Source organism: Oryx dammah, unplaced genomic scaffold (genome assembly GCF_014754425.2).
Source record: "Oryx dammah isolate SB20612 unplaced genomic scaffold, SCBI_Odam_1.1 HiC_scaffold_18, whole genome shotgun sequence".
NCBI lineage: Eukaryota > Metazoa > Chordata > Mammalia > Artiodactyla > Bovidae > Oryx > Oryx dammah.
In genome coordinates, this window is record NW_024070202.1 from 77,054,414 (window position 1) to 77,077,428 (window position 23,015).

Genomic DNA, 23,015 nt, shown 5'->3' on the forward strand with positions numbered 1-23,015 from the left:
GCCCTGAAAATAAATTCATCAGTGCCATCTCTTCAGATTCCATATATATGTGTCAGTATATGATATTTACATTTCTCTTTCTGACTTACTTCACTCTGTATAATAGGCTCTAGTTTTGTCCACCTCATTGGAACAGATTCAAATGCGTTCCTTTCTATGGCTGAGTAGTATTCCATCGTATATATGTACCACAGCTTCTTTATTCGTTCATCTGTTGAGGACATTTAGGTTGCTTTCATGTTCTAGCTATTGTAAATAGTGCTGCATTGAACATTGGGGTACATGTGTCTTTGTTGTGTGAGCCACAACAAAGACCCAGTGTAACCAAAAAACTGGGGGCTACATTTTAAGACAAATGGGACCTTTGAATGTAATAGGTGAGGCTGTGGAATTACTGTTCATTTTCTTAGGTGTGATAATGGTAGAAGAAAACGTTTTTTTTTTTCAAGGTACATGTTGGAGTATGTTGAGATGAAACGTTTGGAGGGGTGAGTTGGTTCCTTATACGGAGGGAGGGTAGGGGCATGTTCAGGGGTTGAGCTGGAGGGGTGGCTTAGGTGGTTTGCCTATCCTTTGGATGGTGTTAATTGCAGGGGCATATGCAGTACCCTGCTTTCGCTCCCAACACCCACTTTTTCCTCCCAGCTCTTTAAAAATGGCAGTTGGATTTTGGGGCTCTTTGTATCTTTTTGTCCATAATTTGCTCCAGCAGCACATGCACCCAGTTGTTTTTAGTCCCATATAGTTTCTTTGTATTTTGTTGCTCAAAGAGACGTTTGTCCAGGTATCAGCATTGCAGCAAAGGGCCCAGGATCCCAGCCTGTCTCGCCCCAAGGTCCTTGGTGGCCCTTTCAGGATGGTAGTTTTGAACCCTTCTTTTGCAAGCTGGTTCTGAGTGGGTCACAGTCACCTGCAACTGGGTGGTGGCTAACACCCCATGGAGAAGGTTTTAATAGAGGAGCGCCCTGGCCAGAAAGAGCTGGGTGTCTCACTGGGGGAGCAGTGTCAATCACTGCTAGTCATAGCTAAGAATGAAGAAACAGGAGCAACTTACATGGAAATAAAAACATGAAGTTTAAGGAAGGGGCAGCTAACCAAGGGATGATTCACTTATATCGGGCTCAAGTCCAGGCTGAATTAATCTCTGGTGAAAGAGGCCAGATCAGCGATAGCTGAGGGGGTGGGGGAAGTGGTAGAAAATTCTGTCTTCACTGCAACAGTGGATCCTCAGGTGCATGACCTTAGAGAACTCACTTCTGTATGTCAAGTTAAACAAATGGATCAGGCCAATGACTTCCAACACAAAAAGTAAACAGTAAAAAAAAGAAAAAATCTTCAACAGTCCCTGGGCCGATGAAACACTTCCTTAATGCTGTCTAGACTTCTCCCTCCGACCATTGCCCTACCGTCCCTGCCTTCTCCAGTCGAGCCTGTGGCAGGTAAGGACACTCTCAACGGCCACCCAAGCTTGGAAAGGCAGTGAGGCTGGGGCTGCAGTGAGTGGAGCTAAGAGGAACGAGGTGGCGTGGCGGCCCCTCACTGCAAGGAGAGGACATGTGTGCGTGCTGTGCGTGCTAAGTCACTTCAGTGGTGTTCAACTCTGTTTGATACTATGGACTGTAGCCTACCAGGCTCCTCTGTGTTGGATTCAGCAAGAAAACCGCAGTGGATTGCCATGCCTTCTGCCAGGGGATCTTCCTGACCTAGGGATTGAACTCTCATCTCTTGCCTCCTGCTTCAGCAGGCAGGTTCTTTACACTAGCACCTCTTTGGAAGCTCCAGGGAGAGGACACAGACCGCCAAACCTAGAGGGAGACAAGGCTGTCAACGTAGGGAGCCGCCTCTAAGAAACACTCAGTAAGTATTCCCTCCTTGTCAATGTTTACAGAAGTGGGAGGAAAGTTGGTGTAATCCTTTATGTGGTAGGATTCACCCTTCAAGCCATGTGCCCCCACAACTTTTCTGTATTGGAGGAGGTTTAATTATAGTTTCAATCTCTGTACTGGTAAGTCTGCTCATATTTTGTTTCTTGTTGGGCCAGTTTTGGTTATTTGTGCTTCTAGGAATTAGACCATTTCACCTAAGTTATATAATCTGGTGGTGCACGACTATTTATAATATTCTCTTACCCTCCTAAGGATAAGAGATCTTCATGGCCGAGATAATCACGATGGTGTGATCACTCACCTAGAGCCAGACATCCTGGAATGTGAAGTCAAGTGGGCCTAGGAAGCATCGCTATGAACAAAGCTAGTGGAGGTGATGGAATTCCAGTTGAGTTATTTCAAATCCTAAAAGATGATGCTGTGAAAGCACTCAATATGCCAGCAAATTTGGAAAACTCAGCAGTGGCCACAGGACTGCAAAAAGTCAGTTTTAATCCCAATCCTAAAGAAAGACAATGCCAAAAAATGTCCAAACTACTGCACAATTGCACTCATCTCACATGCTAGTAAAGGAATGCTCAAAATTCTCCAAGCCAGGCTTCAACAGTACATGAACCATGAACTTCCAGATGTTGAAGCTAGTTTTAGAAAAGGCAGAGGAACCAGGGATCAAATTGCCAACATCCACTGGATCATCGAAAAAGCAAGAGAGTTCCAGAAAAACATCTATTTCTGCTTTATTGACTATGTCAGAGCTTTTGACTGTGTGGATCACAATAAACTTGAAAATTCTGAAAGAGATGGGAATAACAGACCACTTGACCTGCCCCTTGAGAAATCTGTATGCAGGTCAGGAAGCAACAGTTAGAACTGGACATGGAACAGACTGGTTCCAAATAGGAAAAGGAGTACGTCAAGGCTGTATATTGTCACCCTGCTTATTTAACTTTTATGCAGAGTACATCACGAGAAATGCTGGGCTGGCTGAAGCACAACCAAAATTGCCAGAAGAAATATCAATAACTTCAGATATGCAGATGACACCACCCTCACGGCAGAAAGAGAACTAAAGAGCTTCTTGATGAAAGTAAAAGAGGAGAGTGAAAAAGTTGGCTTAAAGCTCAACATTCAGAAAACAAAGATCATGGCATCTGGCCCCATCACTTCATGGCAAGTAGATGGGGAAACAGTGGAAACAGTGGCTGATTTTATTTCTGGGGGCCCCCAAATCACTGCAAATGTTGACCACAGCCATGAAATTAAGACACTTACTCCTTGGAAGAAAAGCTATGACCAACCTAGACAGCATATTAAAAAGCAGAGATGTTACTTTCCCGAAAAAGGTCTGTCTAGTCAAGGCTATGGTTTTTCCAGTGGTCATGTATGGATGTGAGAGTTGGACTATAAACAAAGCTGAGCGCTGAAGAACTGATGCTTTCGAACTGTGGTGTTGGAGAAGACTCTTGAGAGCCCCTTGGACTGCAAGGAGATCTAACCAGTCCATCCTAAAGGAAATCAGTCCTGAATAGTCATTGGAAGGACTGATGTTGAAGCTGAAACTCCAATACTTTGGCCACCTGATGCAAAGAACAGACTCATTTGAAAAAGCCCTGATGCTGGGAAAGATTGAAGGTGGGAGGAAAAGGGGATGACAGAGGATGAGATGGCTGGATGGCATCACCGACTCAGTGGGCATGAGTTTGAATAGGCTTCAGAGCAGGTGATGGACAGGGAGGACTGGAGTGCTACAGTCCATGGGGTCACAAAGAGTCGGACACAACTGAACAACTGACTGATTCTCCTAAGGTGAGCTTGTTAGTAATTTCTCTGAATTTCATTTCATATTTTGGTCATTTGTTTCTTTTCCTTTAGTCAGTCTAGCTGAAGGTTTGTTCCTTCTGTTGCTTTTCAAAGAAACAACTTTGCTGACAATGGTTCTCTATTGTTTTCCTATTCGCTCTTCTATTTCCTTCCATGAGCTCTGGATTTAGCTTTTTCTACTGCCTTTGGTTGTAGTTAGATTGACTGAGTCCTCTCATCTGTAGACATTTACAGCTATAAATTTCTCTACTTAAACTGCTTTCAGTTTAGTCGCTCAGTCGTGTCCAACTCTTTGTGACCCCATGAATCGCAGCACACCAGGCCTCCCTGTCTGTCCATCACCAACTCCTGGAGTTCACTCAGACTTATGTCCATTGAGTCGGTGATGCCATCCAGCCATCTCATCCTCTGTCATCCCCTTCTCCTGCTTAATTGTATATTAAATTTTGGCGTGTAGGGCTACCCTGGTGGCTCAGTGGTAAAAAATCATCTGCCAATGCAGGAGACGACGGGTTAGATCCCACATACCACAGAGCAATGAAGCCCATGAGCCACAACTATTGAGCCCATGTTCGAGCCCAGGAACCATAACCATTGAACCCGTACACCACAGATACTGAAGTCCAAGCATCCTGGAGCTCGTGCTCCACAAAATGAGAAGCCACAGTAAAAAGCCTGCACACTGCAACAAAGATTAGACCCCACTCGCCGCAACTAGAGAAAAGCCTGTGCAGCAACAAGGACCCAGCACAGCCAAAAATAAAATAAAAAAAATTTTTTTGCTTACAAAAAACAATTTGTGTAGTGTTTTATACTGTAATTCATTTGTGGTTTCTCCTTTGATCCTCCAGGTTTTGAAGTGTGCATTTCCACATATTTGGGTTTTCCAGCAGACAACAGTCTTCTGTTCTGTTACCTACATTTCACTGTGGTCAGACTACATTCTTTGTATGTTTCAACCTTTTTTTATTGAGACTTGTTTTACAGTCTAACACGTGGTCTCTCCTGGAGAATGTTCCACATGCACTTAAAAATGTATTCTGCTGCTGACGGGTGAACTGTTGTTAGGCCTAGTTGGCTTTTTTTTTTTTTTTTAAGATGTGTATTTGGTATGTACATTGTGCTTAGTTGCTCATTTGTGTCCAACTATGTGACCCTTTGGACTGTAGCCCTCCAAGCTCCCCTGTCTATGGGATTCTCCAGGCAACACTGGATCGGGCTGCCGTTTTCCTCCTCCAGGGCATCTTCCTGTCTTCAACACTGCAGGCACATTCTTCACCTGCTGAGCCATCAAGGACTTACTGGGATATACAACATATGAAGCATGGGAAACTCATGAATCCACTGCTCCCCTTGAGGATCAGGACACCATTGATACTACCACTCTCCCTGGACATTCCCATGCTGTTCTGATGGGGAGCACTGTGGTCAACATGTTGACCATCTTGCTTCATCACTGCCTCATGTGTTGGTTGAACCCATGAAATGTATGTATTTGGTGTGATGTTTTATAGGAATGCCATCGCATTTCATCAGCTCCCACACCTTAATCTCATCCTGCTCTGAGAAGATGCTGCAGTGACATTGGAGCTGGGGGCCCTGGTGGTGTACTTGCTCCTCAGACCCACTCCCCCCCCCAGCCCCACCCCCGCCGTGGGTGGAGTTTGAGTAGCTAGTAGGTATCTTGGCTCATCCCCACCTCCTGGTCTCTCCACTCCACCCAATATCCAGATGTTACAAGCTGAGGGTGCAGAAGCCCAGTGAGACCACAAGGTGGGACAACATTCCCAGCTATGCCTAATGCCCCCCAGAACAGGTAGGGGAGTGCGCTCCCCCACTCCTAGGGGTGGGCTGTGCTGGGCCTGTCCCTGACCCCACTGCCTTCCTGTCCTTGGGGTGGGCTTCTGGGCAAACCCTGGGGGCACTGCTCCTCCCTAAGCCTTTCTCTCCTTCTGTTCCCTCGGGGAGAAACAGGGCTGCAGAGGGATAGGAAGGCGCACACCTGGAGTTTCAAATGTCAGTGGGCAACTTGGAGTACCCCCATCCTGGACACTGACCCGCATCCACTGGGGCCGGTCTCTGGGTGTGCTACCCCCTCTCCCCGACAGGGCTCATAAGCCTTTTCTGCTGGACTGGAAGGCCCATGGGGCCACTTGGGCAGTGAGAGCACAGATGAACCAGTGTCCAGCTGGTAAGGCACTCAGACCCTGCTCCTTGGCCCCACAGCTGGCTCCACGCCTGAGGCAAGCCCACACGGTGACGTGGTGGCAGATGTGTCTCCCAGTCCTGGTGACACTTCACAAATAGCTCTCTAGCCAGAGCCAACTTGGAAAATTCCAGGGACAAGGAAATTTACCACGGGTTGCAAATAGCTGGGCCTTGCCTTGAGCAGGGAGCCCCGCCCATGTGTGGTAAGCAGGTTGAGCAGGAAGGAGGGACTTGCCAGGCCCACCACGAGGGAGTCCTTTAATAGAGACAGGCAGACAGGGGACACGACTTGGCCCTGCACCTAGAGTGTGGTGGCCCCTCCGCTCCCACCTGGCATGGCCCCAGGGTGGATGTGGGAGGAGAGGTGGATTTAAAAAACACTGTGGGACCAATTCTTCACGCTTACAGAAAAGGGCAACTTGGGGGGAACAGGCTGCTGGAGAATCTGCACGTCGAGCTGACTCTGAGCCCAACCGCCAGCAGGAGGGAGCCTGCTGCCCCCCACCCCTCCTGGCCTGCACATGGGTGAGGGCAGGAGCCCACGGAGACCCAAGCTGCACAGAGGGACCAGCCACCCTACATCTGTTAGTGTTTCTACACTATGTACACTATTGTGCTTTAGAGCCCCCCACCCCCAGCCTCAGCCTGAAGCCCCTGCCATAGCGGGCTGGGCGAGACTAGGCCCCAGGACAGAGTAACCCACTCTTTGCTGGCCTAGGGCCAAACAGGTCATTGAAACAGAAAGGTCAACGCTGGACAAGATGCAGGCTGGTGGGAGCAGGTGGGGTGGGGGGCCTGGGTGAGGCTGGAGTTCAGGGGTGGTGGGTATGCATGAACCAGGCAGGGCTGGACAAGCATGGGCTGGTACATATGGGGGCAGGGCTGGGCATCTCCTCAAAAACAGTTCTGCAGCTGCAAACTGGGCCAGTGAGAACCCTGCCCCAGGGCTCCCCTCCCAGCCAGTGCAGTTCGGCCTCCAGCAGCCAGGTGTCAGGGGTGGGTCCCAGCTCCAGGTGTACACGTGGGGAGGGCCGCTGGTGTCAGGTGAGGCTGGGCTGGAAAGAATGGTGCGAGACATCGGTGGGCATGTCCCTGCCAGCCAAGTGGTCGACAGACAGGATCAGTTGTTCTCGAAGAGAGAAAGCAGGTCATCGTTGCTGTTCGTGGGGAGGTCGGGTGGGCCCAGGTAGGACAGCAGCTCATCGGGGTTAGTCAGTTCTGGAAGCAGCTGGAGACAAAGCAAACCTGATAGCAGCTCTGGCCTCAGACCTGCCACACCATCCCAATCGGGTCCCCAGGCCCAGCCGGGAAGTGGGGTGCCCCCCTGCCAGCCTCCAACACAGGCTAGCACCAGAGCCCCTCAGTCTGCTCCTCACAGGGCCTCTTCCTGCCAAAGACTGCTCTGCAACCAGGAATCACTTGTGTTAAGCTGTCCAAGGACAACATGGGACACCCCAGCCTGTGAGGGGTCCTGAACACGAACAGCATGAATGCAGAAGGTGGAATTTGCTGCTTTGAGCTGTGCTTTCCACATTTTTTCACGTTGAACTTTGTATTCATTTATCAGGATGGAGGGACAATCACCTGTCTTTTATGCACTGGTTCTGGCTCGCACACCACCTGTGAGTCAGACAAGTCAAGTCAGACCCTAAGGCCGGTGTCACTGGCCACAAGCCAAGTCTTCCCGGGGACTCTGCATGTGCCACGTTGGCGCGCAGGTCCCGAGAACCAGGTGCCTGGACACAATCACCCCATAGCTACTCTGGACACCTGACACTCAACAAAAATGCTGGCATCACCCAACCAGCTCTCCCCGAGTCTGAAAGCCATGGAGGAGTCACTGTCTTTGCTTCTGTGAAGTGCACGGACCCTGGGGACAACAGATAAGCACCCCCGAGCCCCAGCTCCAAGTGCTCCCCAGCACAGGGCCCAGTACTCACGTCCAGAGCCGGTTCCGGGGCCTCCCCTGCCCCAGACACGGGGGGCCCCATCATGCCTGTGGCAGCACTGAAGGCCAGCTCGCTGAGAGGCCCCGAGTTCACTGGGCCCAGAGCTGGCCGGGATGCTGGGGGAGGGTTTGGATGATGCAGCTGGGGCCCTGGGGGGCCTCCAAGGTTAGGGGCGTGCAGCCCCGGGGGCCCGGGGTTATGGGCTGGGTCCAGGTGACCTGCTGGTGCCATCTGAGGAGGAGAGAATAACCTAGTAAAACAGCTCGAGGGCTCCCTGGGGGGAGACCTCCACAGCCCCTCGACTTGACACTGACCTGGCCTGGGAGGCAGGGGCCGGACTTCTCTGGCGTAAGGAGGTTGCTGGGAATGTCGGATTGATAGGAGACAGGCGGAGGCCCTGGGGTGAACTCAGTCAGGGTTGGGGTGCTGGGTGTGGTGGGTGGGAAGGATTCGGGGAAGGTCCCGGGTCCCAGGAAGCTGGAACCTGAGAGAGGAGAGCCAGATCCAGGTGAGGGCAGGGGGCTCATGCTGGCTGAGCCACGAGGGCAGACTGGCCACAGCACGGGTGGGACTCACTGTGCTCGCCCAGAGGACGCTGGCCTTTATGGAAGTTGCTACTTGGGAAAGGGCATTTCTTCTCGTTGTTGCTGGGGGAAGTGGTCAGGACACTGCCAGGAGGCTGTGAGGGGACAGGAATGGGACCCACCACACCCAGATACTCCCACCCGCAGGGCTGGATGGGGCTGGTCTGGAAGTGTGCCAACACAGACCTCTGTTCCAAACCTCTGGGGAGGTGGGCACAGCCATAGCCTGGGCCCCGCTGCCCATCCCCCACACCCAGCTGGGCATCTGTACCACGTCCCCAACCAGGCCCCCAGGCTTGTGGCCCTCAGAGCAACGTGTTCACAGGCGGCAGGCTGGTGGGAGAGACTGGATCATCGCCCAGGGCCCTAATTTTCCAGGGCGAGTCCCCTTGTACTCACCCTGGCTAGGGTAGTCGCCAGGGGCCGGGGCTGAGGGGGGTTGCAGGGGGGTGAAGGGCGCGGCACCCGGGCCCAGGGCGGCGATCATCTCCATCACGCTGGGCATGAGCATGTGGGCAGGGCTCACAGTGCGGCAGCGCTTCAGCACCGGCCCATCTGGCTCTTCCTTGACATGTAAGTCAGGCTTCACCGGCACTGGCTTCCAGCTGCACGTGGGGTCGATGGTGATCTCCTCATAGTCAGAGCTGGGTGGGGACAGCGGGGCTGGTTACCAGCTGCCCTGCCGCCTCTCCCGGCTCTGCACTGTTCCTAGGCTGATCTTCTACTCAAATGGTTGTGGCTGCCCAGCACACTCCACGTGCCTGTGGCATGCAGGTGGACATGGATTCCGTCCACGGCCTGGAGCCGAGCCTGCTCCATGCTGAGTCAGCACGGGGTATCTCCGCGCCTGTCCCAGGGCTGCCCTCTGGGGCTGCAGGAAAGGAGACTTACTTCTGAATGTAAATGAGGATGCCCAGCATGTACTGGTCCACCTCCAGGCCCTCCAGCAACGCCGTCTTGCTGTAGGAAACCAAGGGGACACAGCTCAGAAGGCTGGCCCGACCTCACCTAGGGCACGGGCCCCATCACATCTCCACCCCCTATGTGAAGTGACCCTGTGTGAGGTCGCTGCCTCGAGCAGCACCAACCTTCCAGGCCTGTACTGTGAGCCCCACATCTGGGACAGGCACTTCTCAGTGCTGATGGAAGGAAATGACTGTTAATAGTCCCTGAGGACGTGCCACCCACCCCCAGAGCCACGGGGACCGCCTCTGACACACTCACTTGCACACGGGGCACCTCCAGGTCCCTCGCTCACAGTTAAGCTGTAAATAGGACTCCAGGTCAAAGCACTGCAGAGAAAGGGGAGACAGTTACTCACACTGGGGCTGGGGGTAACCTGGTCCTGCAGTTCCAGGGACATAGGGCTTATTTACTGCATGTTTGAGAAGGCACATGTGCCAGGCTTTCACCGTGGCACTATCCTCATGTAAGAGATAGGATGCCTACAGAGCCCTCATGGGAATGACATATGGCCAAAGCAAGAACTGGCCAACCATGCTGATAGGGAACAACCTCCAGGACATGGTGCGGAAGAAAAACATGACATACAGTGATGGGTATACTGCTTATGTAACCAAAAGATGGGGAGTGAGGGGGAGGGTGCGGGTACCTGTCTACCCACAGTGCTTCTGCAGAAAGAACCTAAGGTGCTACTCCTGGGGGGCAAGGCAGGGAGCAGACTGTGCCCTGCATCCCTGATGCTGTTTGAAATCGGAGTCCCAGGACTTCCCTGGTGGCCCAGGTGGGTCCATGCTCCCAATGCAGGGGGCCTCGGTTTGATTCCCGGTCAGGGAACTCTATCTCACATGCTGAAACTAAGAGTTCACATGCCGCAACTAAGAGTTCACATGCCGCAACTAAAGAGTCTGCGTATAGTCTTTGAAAGATCCTACATGGCCGCAACAAAGACTGAAGGTCTGTACGCCACAACCAAGACGCAGTGCAGCCAAGTCAGTAAGTAAAAGAGCAAATAAGTAAAATACAATGAAGTCCCAAGAATCCAGTAAAATGGCTGTTACACTTAGGATAATATTAGAAGAAACAAAAGCCCAGCCTGAGGGAAGAGGGCAGAGGAGCCAGGCCGCCCGTCCACTGACTGGCCTGCCCTGCCACCCACCAGCCGAGGTGCTCAGAGGCCACATCCGCCAAAAACAGTTAAACGGCAGCAAAAGCTTTGGCAAAGCGCTGCGGTGACCACACACCTGTATGTGGCGACAGTCGTGGCCCCGGGCAGGGAGCTGGATCCTGCGGAAGGTGATGGGGCACTTGAGGGCCACCTTGATGGCCGTCTGCTCCACCCCATCCTCTCCGTTGGGCCCCGGGGTGCCAGGGATGGTTCCGCTGCTGAAATTCCGCTTTACTGACACCAACAGGGGAAAGCAGGATGTGAGCGAGGGCTGCCAAGCGGGACTAGGCCACTGCTAGCTCAGCACCTCTGAGGACCATTCTGGGACTGACCGCTGCCCTCTGCATGGAGCCCCGACCCAGAGGAGACAGCCTTGGCTAACATGGGGACGTGCCAGGCGTGGCAGTGGCCCCAGCAGGGCTGAGGAGCGCGAGGGCCACTCACTCTTGGTGATGCAGTGCTCGGCGGGCAGGAGGCGCTTCTTGAGGAGGCCCTGCAGCACTGAGCGGACGGATGGCCGATGCACCAGCTGCAGCACGAAGAGGTGGGACTGCAACGGGAGGGATGTGGTCAGCGGGGTGCGGCCCGGGGAGGCTCTGTGTTGGCCCACTCTCCTCTCACAGCTAATGCACAAGCAGGCTACTGCCGCGCCTCCCCGGGCAGTCAGGAGCCCACACCCACACCTATCGGTAAAGCTCACTGTGTGTCCGCACCAGTATTCAACCACGGCTTCTCTGTTGAAACACAATTATTCGAGAGGCCCCTGAGTGCACTCTGCCTACAGCATCCACTGGTATCCTATGCTGGGTCCACGTGATACCCCAGGCCCACAGGGCCGCATTAGGGCTGCCTTGCCTCCATTCCCTCCCACCTAAGCTGATCAGAGCTGTGCATCTAAGTGCCTCTTCTAGCGCTGGATCTGGAGCTGCCGGAACCCAGATGACTCCTTAACAAGGATTCAGGGTCAGCTGGGACTCGGGACTTTGTGAGCTTCTTCCAGGAAAGAGGCAAGCTTAGCTTGCTTCTCTTACATAATTAACATTTGATGCTTACACGAGCATCAGATCTAGTTACTGAACCTAACCAGAAAGCTGCCAGGACATTTTTAACTGAGACCCTTTTCTCAAAGGCCTATCACGGGAAGGAAGAGAGCCAGTGCTATCTTCTTCAGTGATGATGGCCCCACCCTGCCCTGCTATGGGCACTCACACAGCAGCAGGCGGTGACAGTGATCTGGATGGTGTTGCGGCCCGGCTGGCACACATGCTTCAGGTAGAGGGGCTTGTGGGAGGTCTTGTTGTCACCACGCTCGATGGTGAGCGGGGTGGCATTGACGCTGACCTGCACGGAGGCTGGCCAGTTGGTGTTCATCTGCCGGTCCTCGTGGTGGTAGCACTTGAACTGCAGTTCCAAGTCAGGCCTGCATGGGGAGGACGGATGCTGAGAGTCAGGGGGCAGCGGGTGGGGCCGCGAGCCGTGGGGCAGGCGTCCGCTCACCTTAGCATCAGGGTCTTGTAGACGGAGTCTCGGAGCTGGAAGGCATGGTTGCTCACCGCCAGATTGTGCTGCAGGCGGAAGGGCTCCAGGACAACCCCGTCCCGCACGGGGAAGGTCAGCCGCAGCTCATCACAGGGGCCGCTGCCTGGAAGTAGGCCACGCAGGTGTGAGCAGGCCACTGGCCCTTGATGGCCACCAGGCCAGGCAGCCTGCCCCTTCCCCCATCGTGGGGCCCATGGTAGAGGAGAGTGTGGCCCCTCCTCCCCTTCCATGGGGCTGGGGCTTAGGACAGCATCTCTCTTAGGACTCTGGGCTCGGCCTTCCCCTCCAACGGAAACAGGATCTCAGTGTCCTGCTATTCTTCCCTGCTTCAGTCGCCTGGCCCAATGATCCCTGCATCATGACTCTAAAGAGAACACGCTCCCCACCCAAAAACGTGGTGCTTCTGGTGCTTTCAGAGGGAGCAGGAGGCAGAAGGGGTGTGAACGGGCTATCTGCCACCACCCTGGTGCTCAAATCAGGGTTTTAAGACCCCAATTGCTGCTGCTGCTGCTGCGGTGGTCTCCCAGATATCAGGAGTGGGCTTCTGGGGGCCCATACATACCCTGGAACCATACCCAAAAGTTTGCGTGCATGGCTTTCTAGAGGTTATCTACACCTCGAATAGATTTGCAAAGAGTTCCATTAACAGAAAATAAAGGTGAAGCCTTCCCCTCACCCCTCAAGTTCCCTGGAGGACTCTCCAAAGCCCCCTGCCCACCTGTCCTGAGAGCAGACCTCACTCACCGGGCGGCGATGGATGTAAGTTGCTCACACTGGGCTTGAGGTCAGGCAGGAAGGGAGACTTGACCTCCTGGCTGGTAGACATGTAGGGGATGCTGCTGCCGGGGGTCATGGGTGGTGTGGGGCTCCCAGGCAGTGGGGAGCTGGGGTAGCCAGGGATGGAACGAGCGGGCTGTGGGGTGGAGCAAACAGTGGAGGTGGACTAGTAAGAGGGTGCTTGTTCCTGGAGCACCCGCTGGGAATGGTCAGGCCAGGGATGGGCAGGGGACAGCCCCAGGGGGGCTTGGTTGGGCCTCCACATGTCCTCCTGCCTGAGTGCCCTCTCTCCCTGAACCCACCCTGTGAGCCTCCCGCCCGCTTGCCCATCTGGCCATACCCCACTCAGGCCAGGCTGGCTGTAGCTGATGCTGCCCCCGTTGAAGCTGGCACCCTGCCCGTTGAACTGTTCTGCAGGCTGCAGGAGAGAAAACCGCGTGTGCCTGGGGCTGCCGCCTGCCTCTGAGCAGGGCCTGGAACTGATCCTAGAAGAGGGCTGGGGACAAGGGGACTCGGCACATGCATGGGTGGGTGTTGGCCTTTTTTCTTTTTTATACATTTTTTGGGTTTTCCAAATAGTCTACAGGGAGCACACACAGATTTCATAATTTACAAAATCACCACTACAGAAAAAGAGCTGACCCCACACATCAAAGGGATTTACAGGGAAGCCACAGAGGCTGAAAAGACATAGGTACTCACATCTCCTTGCCCTTCTCCAGCAGCACCTCTATCACTCAGGCCCTTCCTGACCCCTCTGGCCTGTCCCCTCACTGGGCTACTTGGCAGCAAGCAGAGGGAATAGGGACACTTTTCCCTAAAGTGGCTTGGTACTTGCCTGATACTCCCTGGTACTCCCTATACCATATCTCATGGTGCAGGAGCCTCTCACAGAGGGTCCTTTCAAACCTGAATGCCTGTCCTGGGAGCTGCCCTACACTGAGCACTCCGGGGCCCACTCCCCAGCCAGCCCTGGCTGCCTCCAGGTCTGTCTGTGTCCCACAGTGCTGGGCGCGGGGCCGGCCGGGATCGCAGAGGCCGGGGTGAGCCGGCCCTACCTTGTAGTGTGGTCCCGCAGGGCTGGCGGTGGACAGGGACGGGCTCGTGCCCTGCTGCAGGGGCAGCCTGTGCCCAGGGTAGGAGGATGGGGCAGGGGGCTGCCCGGGGCCAGGTGCGTATTGGGTGGCAGCAGGTGTATACTGGCCTCCTGGCAGGTACTGCTGCCCAGGGTACACCTGAAGAAGGAAAGAGGCAAAATGCCAAGAAGAGGTGTTGGGGAAGCTGGTTCCCACCAAGGGATGGCGGTGTCCCTCATCAGGCAAGGCCAGTTCTCTCACACACAACGCCTCTGATGGCCCTCGTGGGGAGGGAAGCCCAGCTACTCACCTCACCCGAGTAGGCTCTCTTGACCCCCTGTCGGGGCAGTGGCTGGGCCTGGGGGGGGCCCGGGTACCCTTGCTGGGGCAGGCGCTGCCCTGCATAGAGGGGCGCCATGCCCGCTGCCCGGGTGGGGTTCATGCCCATGGGGCTCATGCTGGAGGGGCCCATCAGCCCTCCCACGCTGGCTGGGTTCATGCTGCTGGGCACGCTGGGCCCTCGGGGACCACCGTGCTGCAAGAACTGGCTGTTAAAAGACTGTCCAGCCCCCATCTGGGAAAAGAAGACAAGAACCATCCAGACTTTACCCACCAGTGTGGGCGCCACCCCCAAGCCCACCCCTTGCAGGCAGGCTGTCCCCAGCCCGGGTCCTCTCCCCTCAGCTCCCCACTCCCTTCCTGTCTCATCTCCATCAGCCCTGGAACATGGCCTGCATGTCCCCAAATCCTCTACCCTGGTTGCCTGACAGGCCCCTGTCTTCTGGGCCAACACACATGGGCCACAAAGGAGGAGCAGCGGGGCCTCACCGCTCCGTACTGGCTCAGCTCCTGACTCTGCTTCTCCTGGAGGGCGGCCACGGTGGCTGTGGCTGTGGCGGTGGCCGTGGCGGCAGCAGCAGCCACTGCAGCAGCCGCCGCTGCTTGAGTGAAGTCGGTGGATGGCCGTGCGGCGTGTGAGGGGAGGCCCAGGCCCCCTGGACCCCCTGGGCCGCCCGCATACCTGCAAGAGACAGAAGGCTCGGCTCTGAGGCACTTCCCTGGCCTCTCCTGGGGGACACACGGGACCTATAGGGAGCCCCATTCTTTCCCAGACACCCCATCATTAGCTCCGGAGCTGGCAGGAGCAGCAGAGTCACAGTAACTCCTGAGCACAGTTCCCTGGTGCCCACCAAGCAAGAAGCATCGCCCCCCAGAGGGCTCCTGGCACACCTGCCAGGGGAGGAGGGCCCTGCTTACCCGGTAGTGAAGCCAGGGCCCCCGGGGTAGCCCCCGCGGCCATACACCCCTTGTGGCACGTAGCCCTTGCTGGCACCACCCTCACCGAACGCCTGCTGTCCGAGGCACTGTGGGGAGCTCAGCGCGGAGCTGCCGCCTGCCATGCCGGGCATCACGGAGCTGCCGGGGGGGCTCCCTGCAGGGCCCATGGGGTTCCCCAAAACCTACAAGGAACCGAGAATCACTAAAGGAGACCATGCAAACAACCTGCTTTGTGCAGTGGTTCTAAAGCGCTGGAAAGAAGAGGCCTGGCAGGTGAGGAGGTGGAGGTGGGGGCAGAGGGGAGGCATGGTCCAGAGGGGTGGTGGGGAGCTGTGCACAGGTGGGGGTGTGGAGGCCAGGATCCCATACCATGCATGGAAGAGCTACTCTCTGAGAACGTGGGAGACTCAGGAAGCCCTAGCTCCATGCCTCCAAGACCTGAGCTGGGCAGTGACGCCTCCCAGGGTGGGGCCAGGGCTGGACTCACCTGGCTCTGTGCTGCGTTGCCGACTCCCCACACGGTTGTGACCACAGACAGCGATCCTGCTGGCTGAGTGGCACTCTGTTGCCAAGGCACCGCCTCATATGCGAATGGACCATCACTGCACAGAGAGGCACAGGTGGGGAGCCTGGGTCAGGAGGCCTCCAGTGCCGAGAACCCCACCAGGGAGGATCTGAAGGCTGAGAGCAGCGGGGTCCCACTCCACCACCACCCTCCCACGTTCTGAGGCCTGAGAGGGGAGGGCAGCTGGAGCCACCACTCACCTGTGTGGTGCGGGGGGCAGGGCAGGTTTCATGGGGTTCATGGGGTTCATTGGCTTGGGAACAGCCTGAAGGCCAGGTCTGCGGGAGACAGGAAGCGGCCCTCACCGGTGCTCACGTGAGACTCGGCTGCTCTGGCTGCGGGGACAAGGGGGACGGAAGTGCGTGGAGACACACCTTGGAGAACCAAGTCCTGTCCTGCCTCTGCTCTCACGGATGGAAAGTAGGGAGGGTGACGGGGACCCGGGGGCCCACTTGGCGTGTGGGTGGGAGGTCAGGCCACCCTGGCATTGGCCCAACCTTACACTGCCCACCCTAGCAAACCTCTGCTCACCCCACGCCCCCTATATCTAGCCCAGAAGCCAGCATTAGCCCTTGCTGGTCAGGCCCTGCGACCAAGAGCCCCTGGAATACCTTTGGAAGATGGAAGAAGGCTTTCTGATCCCCAAAACCTTCCACATTCCCCCTCCCTACATGAAGGTGTGGATACACATAAAAGCCAGGGAGCATTCAGGACCCAACTGCCAGAATCCACCCTGGCCCCTCTGCTCCAACCACACACAAGGTCCCAGGGTGGAGGGCAAAGCCAGAAGCACATAGGGGGCCACCATGAGGCACTGCCCTGCCCCACGGTGGGCAGGCCGTCCAGATGCCAGAGTCACAGGGTCAGCTATCCTCCAGCCAGATTGGGAGGTGGGGTTGTGTGTGTATGGGACGCCTGCTGGAACTCAGTGTGGGGTCAGCAGCTCATCCTTGGCTGGCAGCCCCCACCCCAGGGCAGCAGAAGGGTGACATGTGCCCACTCCCTTGTTCTGAGGCCAAGGGGGCTGCCTGGGGCAGACCTAACCGCTACAGATTGCCTGTCCTCCAGGGTGACAATGCAACAAAGCAGGGACACACACACGGCACAGTGGGCAGAGGGCTGCTGGCGACCCAGTGGAGACACAGTGGACACTCATGGAACTTGTGTGCCAATGCTGGAAAGGGGGGATGCTTCTCCCCACAGTGTGGGGCCAGCTCTCTTCCACTTGGCGCCTCAGAAAACCAGCGAGACAGCGGTTGGCTTCTCCTCCAGGCTGCCAACACCTTCAGACACCGCCGCAAGCAAACCCTTCACCTACCAGGCCAAGGGCCCTTGCTGGCACTCCCAGGGCCACTTTCCACACACACCTCCACTTAGCCTAACCACCGTGGCCTCCTCCCCAGAACTCATATTGCCTCCCTCTGGCTCAGGAGCGAGAGGGCAGCCCTGGGACTACTCAAGCCCAGAGCTCACACTCCATCAGGACCTCACGGACAGGGCAGCCCCAGGGAGGCAGGGTTACAATCACATCCTGTGCAAAAACCGTTCTGAAGGCACCTGGAGCTGGGGCTCCTCCACAGTCTTTCCACAGGACCCCAGAGCAGGTCAAGTAAACAGTGGGGACTGTGACTTGGGCCCCAGGCCCCCCACAGAGCACTGGGGAAAGCAGGTTCTGGAACTGGAGCCAGGGCTGGGAGGGGAGGTGATGGATTAGACAAGCAGAGGAAGGAGGCATCTGGTGGGCTTGTCCACCTCACACCTGACCCTGCCCCCCTTCGCTATGCTCCTCCCCAGAGGAGTCAAGCTCCATACCATGTGACAACCAGGAAGCAGAGGCCAAAAAAGCAAGGGGCTGGTGGCTCCAGAAGGCTCAGGGGTCGCTGGACTCGGGCCTGGGAGCCAGAATCACCCAGCCAGGCAGGGGAAGGCTGGTTGTCCCCAGTGGCGGCAACCACCAGGATGGTGACACTGTAATGAGGGATGAGGGGGCCTGCCAAAAGAAAGAAACTCCCCCCAGACCTGCTGAGTGGGGCCTGAAGCAATACACGGGGTTTTCAGGACTTACAACATAGGCAAGCTACTCTAGACTGTGGTGCTGGCAGGGGGATTGACTCATAGGTCAATAGAAGAAACCAGACAACTCAATAGAGACCCACACAAACATACCCAATGGACAAAGTTTTTGACAAAGATGCAAAAAGGAGGAAAGACAGTATTTTCAACAAATGGTGCTGGGCCTATTGGACATGCAAATGCAAAAGACAAACATAAACCAAAAACTCCCCTAAACTTAGAAATTTACTTGAAGGGGGTGATAGATTTTAAACATATAGCACAAAATCATAAGAACTTTCTTAGGTTTGACACCAAAAGCATGATTCATAAAAGGAAAAACTGAAAATTTCTGTTCTGTGAAAGACCCCACAAAGAGGATGAAAAAACAAGTTACAGACTGGAAGAAATATCTGCAAGCCACACATCTGACAAAGGACAAGTATCTAGAATATATAAAGAATTCTCAAAACGCAAAAGTTAAAATTAGAAGACAGGCAAAAGATATGGAGACATTTCACCAAAGAGGATGTACAGATGACAAATAAACATCCAAAAAGATGTTCACCATCACTGGCCATCAGAGAAATGCAAATTAAAACCACACCGAGGTATCACTACACACCTATCACGATGGCTAAAATAAACAGGGTGACTTCTCTGGTGGTTCAGTGGCTAAGACTCTGCATTCCCAATGCAGGGGGCCTGGGTTGGATCCCTGGTCAGGGAACTAGATCCCACATGCTGCAAAGATCCCACAGGCCACAACTAAGACCTGTCACAGCCAACAACAAAAAAAGTGACACCATCAAATGCTGGCTAGGAGAAACTGGGTCTCTCATGCATGGTTGGTGGGAATATAAAATGGTACAGCCACTCTGAAAAATGATTTGCTAGTTTCTTATAAAACTAAGCATGCAGCCACTAGACAACCAGGGCTTCCCTGGTAGCTCAGATGGTAAAGAATCCTCCTGCAATGAAGGAGAATTGGGTTTGATCCCTGGGTTGGGAAGTTCCTCTGGAGGAAGGCATGGCAACCAGTATTCTTGCCTGGAGAATCCCCATGGACAGAGAAGCCTGGTGAGCTATAGTCAATGGGGTCCAAAGAGTCAGACACGACTGAGCAACTAAGCACACAGCACAGTATACAACCTAGCAACTGTATTCCTGAACATTTATCTCAGAGAAGTGTAAACCTAGGTTCACACAAAAATCTGTATGTGAATATTTATAGCAGTTTTATTCCTAATAGCCAAAGAATGGAAACATAGACATCCTTCAATGGTGAAGAGTTAACCAACTGTGAGCTTGGAGGCATAAAAAGGCAGGGCTACTGATACAGGCACCAACCTGCAGGAATCTCCAGAGAACCATGCTGCATGGAAAAAGCCAGTCCCCAAAGGTTACACATTGTATGGTTCCCTTTATATAACATCCTTGAAATGATGGATGGAATTACACAAATGGAGAGCACACGGGTGGTGGCCAGGGGTTAAACGTGGAGAGCAGGGAAGCGAAGCTAGTGGGAATATAGAAGGTGGGCATGGAATATCTGTATCAACTGTATTGATGGGGTTGTACTCTCCTGTGATGTGCTACACTTTACAAGATGCTACCACTAGGGAAAAGTTACAGAGCTCTCTGTGTCATTTCTTGTAACATCTTAAGAATCTATAATTCTCTCAAACTACAAATTTATTTAATGTACAACCACCACCAGCTCTCTCTCCCCACCGAGATGCCCAGGGCCATCATTTCCCACACTAAAGCTGGCTGGATTGGCCAGGCCCACTTTGCTGTCCCAAAGGGAAGAGCAGGAAGAAGACAGACCCCCTGGCCCGGGTCAGAGTCCCAGGGCAGGCTGTATTAGTTCACAACTGCAGCTTCTCCAACGGCGGCTCACCAGAACTCAGCCCCACTTTGAGTTCAGAGGGTGGAGTGAGGCCCAAGACTTGCATTTCCAGTAAGTTTGCAGGTGCTGCTGCTGGTACCACAGTTTGAAAGCCCCGGAGAGCTGGGGAGGAGGGGGGACAGGGCAGGTGCAGGGCAGGGGCCCCTGTGGAGGCTGCTGGTCTGGGGCCCAGAGCAGCTTCCTACATCACGTGAGTCTGGGGAATTCCACCCCTATGACTTCTCTGCTGTGGACAAGACCACAGACATTTCCAGTTCCCCCCGCCCCCGAGCTTACTGAGCGGGGGCAGTGACTTCCTGCCAAGCTCCTGAACCAAGGCGGCTCTCTTCCCTGACAAGCCCCAAACTCTTCAGGCTGGGGACTGGGGGACTCTCTGCTCCTGACAAAGGGAGAGAGATGCGGTGTGAGTGCAGACCCTCCTCCCACCTCCTGGCCGTGAGAGGAAGAGTTAAGAAGGAGCCTGGGTGTGTGCAGGGCCAGGGCCAGCCTCTGGTGGCTTCCTGCTGGCGGGGGGGCTTTCCCTGTACATCAACTCTCACTGGAAGCCAGGACCTTGGCAGAAAGCCCTGGCATGATGTCAGTCTAGAAGGCCACATGGCTTTCTGGGGGTCAGATCACATTTTCCTCCAGTAAAAGAGCTACAGACAATCACTCCTCACGTCCCCCTTTCCCAGGACCTCAGAGCATCTGCACTGCTGTCTCCAAAGGCAGACGTTACCATGGGTCAACCTCTTCTGCCCCCACTCCACGCTCCTTGCCTAGGCACCCAGCAGCAGAATGCCTCTCAACCACCCACCAGACCCCAGGAGGGCAGTGCCAACATAGTCATAGAGCAGGGACCCGCTGCCTCCTCTAGCACAGGGAATCCACAGTTCCTGGTGATGGGCCCCAACCAGAGCAACACTGGAGTCAAACAGGCTCAGACAAGGAAAACGAACAGCTCAAGCATCCCAGGAGGACATAAAAGTGGGGGTTCACATGCTCAAGTGGCTGAAGTCCCGCCCCTCGACTTGGAAGGCCACACACCGACTGGCTGAAGTGTTCAGAGTTCATCCAAGATGCCCAGGAAGGAGAACTGCTCAATGGCACAGGTGTGGGAAATTCCAGAGAACAGCTGCAGGGCTGCCCTGCCCTGAGCCTCAGTTTACAATGTGGAAAATGGGTACGTGGTGGCCGCTCTAGGACTAAGAGAGGGGAGGGCACATGACCCCTTAAATCATCAGCCCCGGCTCCCATCCTGGATCCAAGGGCTAGTGGACACTCCACGGGGAGGCCTGGCTGCCTCTGGAGATCAATCCTATGATTGGGAGTCCTCCCCAGGTACAGCCTACCAGTCCTTCTGAATCTGTCATTCATTATCCCACCTTTCTCTTTCCAGCCAGGAACCACCCCTCTGGGTGTGACAAGTCCCCAAGGCCAGTACTCACTGGGTGAGGTTAAGAATCCTTCTCCTATCCTGTTACCTCTATCTAGCTTCTTCAAGGGAAGCCCTCTGGTTCTAGTGTGACAGGATTTGGTGGGTGAGTCTGCGATCGCCCTATCAACTGTCTTACAGATTGAGTCACATGTTCTGTGTATTTCCCTGTGAAATCTTCTGAGATAATACAAATGACTTAAATACATCACCATGGATATTCTGCAACTATCGGGAAGAGAGTATGGGGAACATGATGTAGGGGAGCAGGTCTAGGGCAGGCAAGGAAGGTTCGGAGGAGCCGGGTAGGGGGAGCAGGGTAGGGGGAGCAGGGCAGCGGGGAGCAGATGGGGGAGGCTAGGGTAGGACAGCCCTGGGAGGGAGGGCTGGACACGTTCCCGCCTGAGCTTCAGTATGTCCTGTTGGGAAAACGGTATTTCCACCAAAATCTCGGCTGGGGGGCTGAAAGGTAAGGGTCGCCAGCCCCAGAGCACACCTTCGCGGGTCTCACATCGCGTGCCAACGGCACGCACGGCCCGGAGGGGCCCGAAAGGTGAGCCTTCAGGCCACAGCGCAGAAAGGAGGGAGCGGGGCCAGTTTGGGTGAGGGCCCGTGTGAGGTTCCTGCCCAGACACCTCGGGCGCTTGGACGGATTCCGGCCAGCCCCAACAAAGGCTCAGGTGAGGGGTGGCCTCGGCGCGCAGCGGGCCAGTCGGCCCAGGACCACGACGCACGCGCCGCAGGTGCGGCAGGTGGGCGGCAGGGCCGGCTCCAGCCCCGCCGGGGGCCCGCCGAGGCGATGCAGCGCCGGGCCCGGGGACGCCGCACCTGCCGCCTCCCGCACCTGCCGCACCTGCCGCCCCCGCCGCCCGCACCTGCCCGCCCGATCCGCTCACCTCCTCGCCGCCCGGCCCGGCCCCTCGCCGCCGCGGCCCCCGGTCCGCGCTGCTCCATGCGCTCAGCCCGCCCTCAGCGCCGCCCGCCGCCCCGGGGCTGCCGCCGCCCGCGCCATCGCGCCGCCGCCCGCTCCGAGGGCACAATGGAGCCGCCGAGTCGCTCATGCATATGCATGACGCCGCGCGCCGGCCCCGCCCCCAGGCCAGAGCAGTGGAGCACCGAGCCAGCGTTCAGGCGCGGGTGGCCGCGGGGCCTGCGCAAGCTAGGGCGGCTGGCCGGCCAGGAGCGGGGCGGGGAGGGAGGACGGTTTGGGGATGATCTGCGCTCCCCGCCCCTTCCACACCTTTCCAGGCGCAGCGTCTGCGGAGTCACCAGCGCTTGCTCTCTGCTCTCTGCCGGGGCGGAGCAGAGGAGGCGGGGCCTGAAAGAGGGCAGATCCAGGAGGAGGGGTGGAACCGGGCGGGTGGGAGGCGGGGCCTGGAAGAGGGCGGAGTCTTGGCGGAGGCTGGGTCTGCGGAGGTGACCCCGTGTCAATGGGCCACTTCTGGGAGACGTCTTGTAGGAAAAACCACGCGGAATCACACAACTCATTCTCTTCACTGTTCTCTCATCTTCCTAGAGTGCGTCCTGTTGAAACATTGTTAGTCACTCGAGTTCTAGCCAGATGAAGCAACCTCTCTGGTCGGTTGGCATCATCATATGCTATTTTCAGTCTTTAAGTTATTCTCAACTATTATCTACCCTTCCTTTAGGAAGACCACATTCTCCTGATTACCCACATTTTTTTTAATTGTAGTAAAATACAGTAACAAAGTTTACCATCCTAACCAGTTTTAAGTGTACAGTGGTGTTAAGCACCGTTCCTCACTATCACATATCCATCACCACCCATAGCTTTGTCATCTCCTAAAAGTGACACTTTGTACTCA

General features: G+C 55.4%; 1 protein-coding gene across 6 annotated transcripts; it reads right to left on the reverse strand.

Moving 5' to 3' along the window:
- Window positions 1-6,149: 6,149 nt before the first annotated feature.
- ZMIZ2 (zinc finger MIZ-type containing 2) lies at window positions 6,150-22,492 on the reverse strand. Of its 6 annotated transcripts, none has more exons than XM_040259822.1 (20): window positions 22,086-22,161; window positions 16,012-16,146; window positions 15,734-15,848; window positions 15,226-15,428; window positions 14,797-14,989; window positions 14,279-14,542; window positions 13,951-14,127; window positions 13,233-13,310; window positions 12,860-13,028; window positions 12,074-12,218; window positions 11,786-11,996; window positions 11,021-11,126; window positions 10,653-10,810; window positions 9,673-9,740; window positions 9,340-9,408; window positions 8,848-9,092; window positions 8,179-8,348; window positions 7,856-8,095; window positions 7,500-7,535; window positions 6,150-7,143 (listed from the first exon to the last, which is right to left on the reverse strand). In XM_040259822.1, the coding sequence occupies exons 2-20, from the start codon at window positions 16,059-16,061 to the stop codon at window positions 7,036-7,038; spliced, it is 2,805 nt and encodes a 934-aa protein (XP_040115756.1). In that variant the 5' UTR covers window positions 16,062-16,146; window positions 22,086-22,161; the 3' UTR covers window positions 6,150-7,035. The 6 variants fall into 6 exon arrangements, with proteins under 6 accessions (XP_040115756.1, XP_040115758.1, XP_040115759.1 ...); XM_040259823.1 differs by lacking the exon at window positions 22,086-22,161 and adding an exon at window positions 22,430-22,492 and having other exon boundaries at window positions 6,154-7,143; XM_040259824.1 differs by lacking the exon at window positions 7,500-7,535 and having other exon boundaries at window positions 22,086-22,223.
- Window positions 22,493-23,015: the final 523 nt, after the last annotated feature.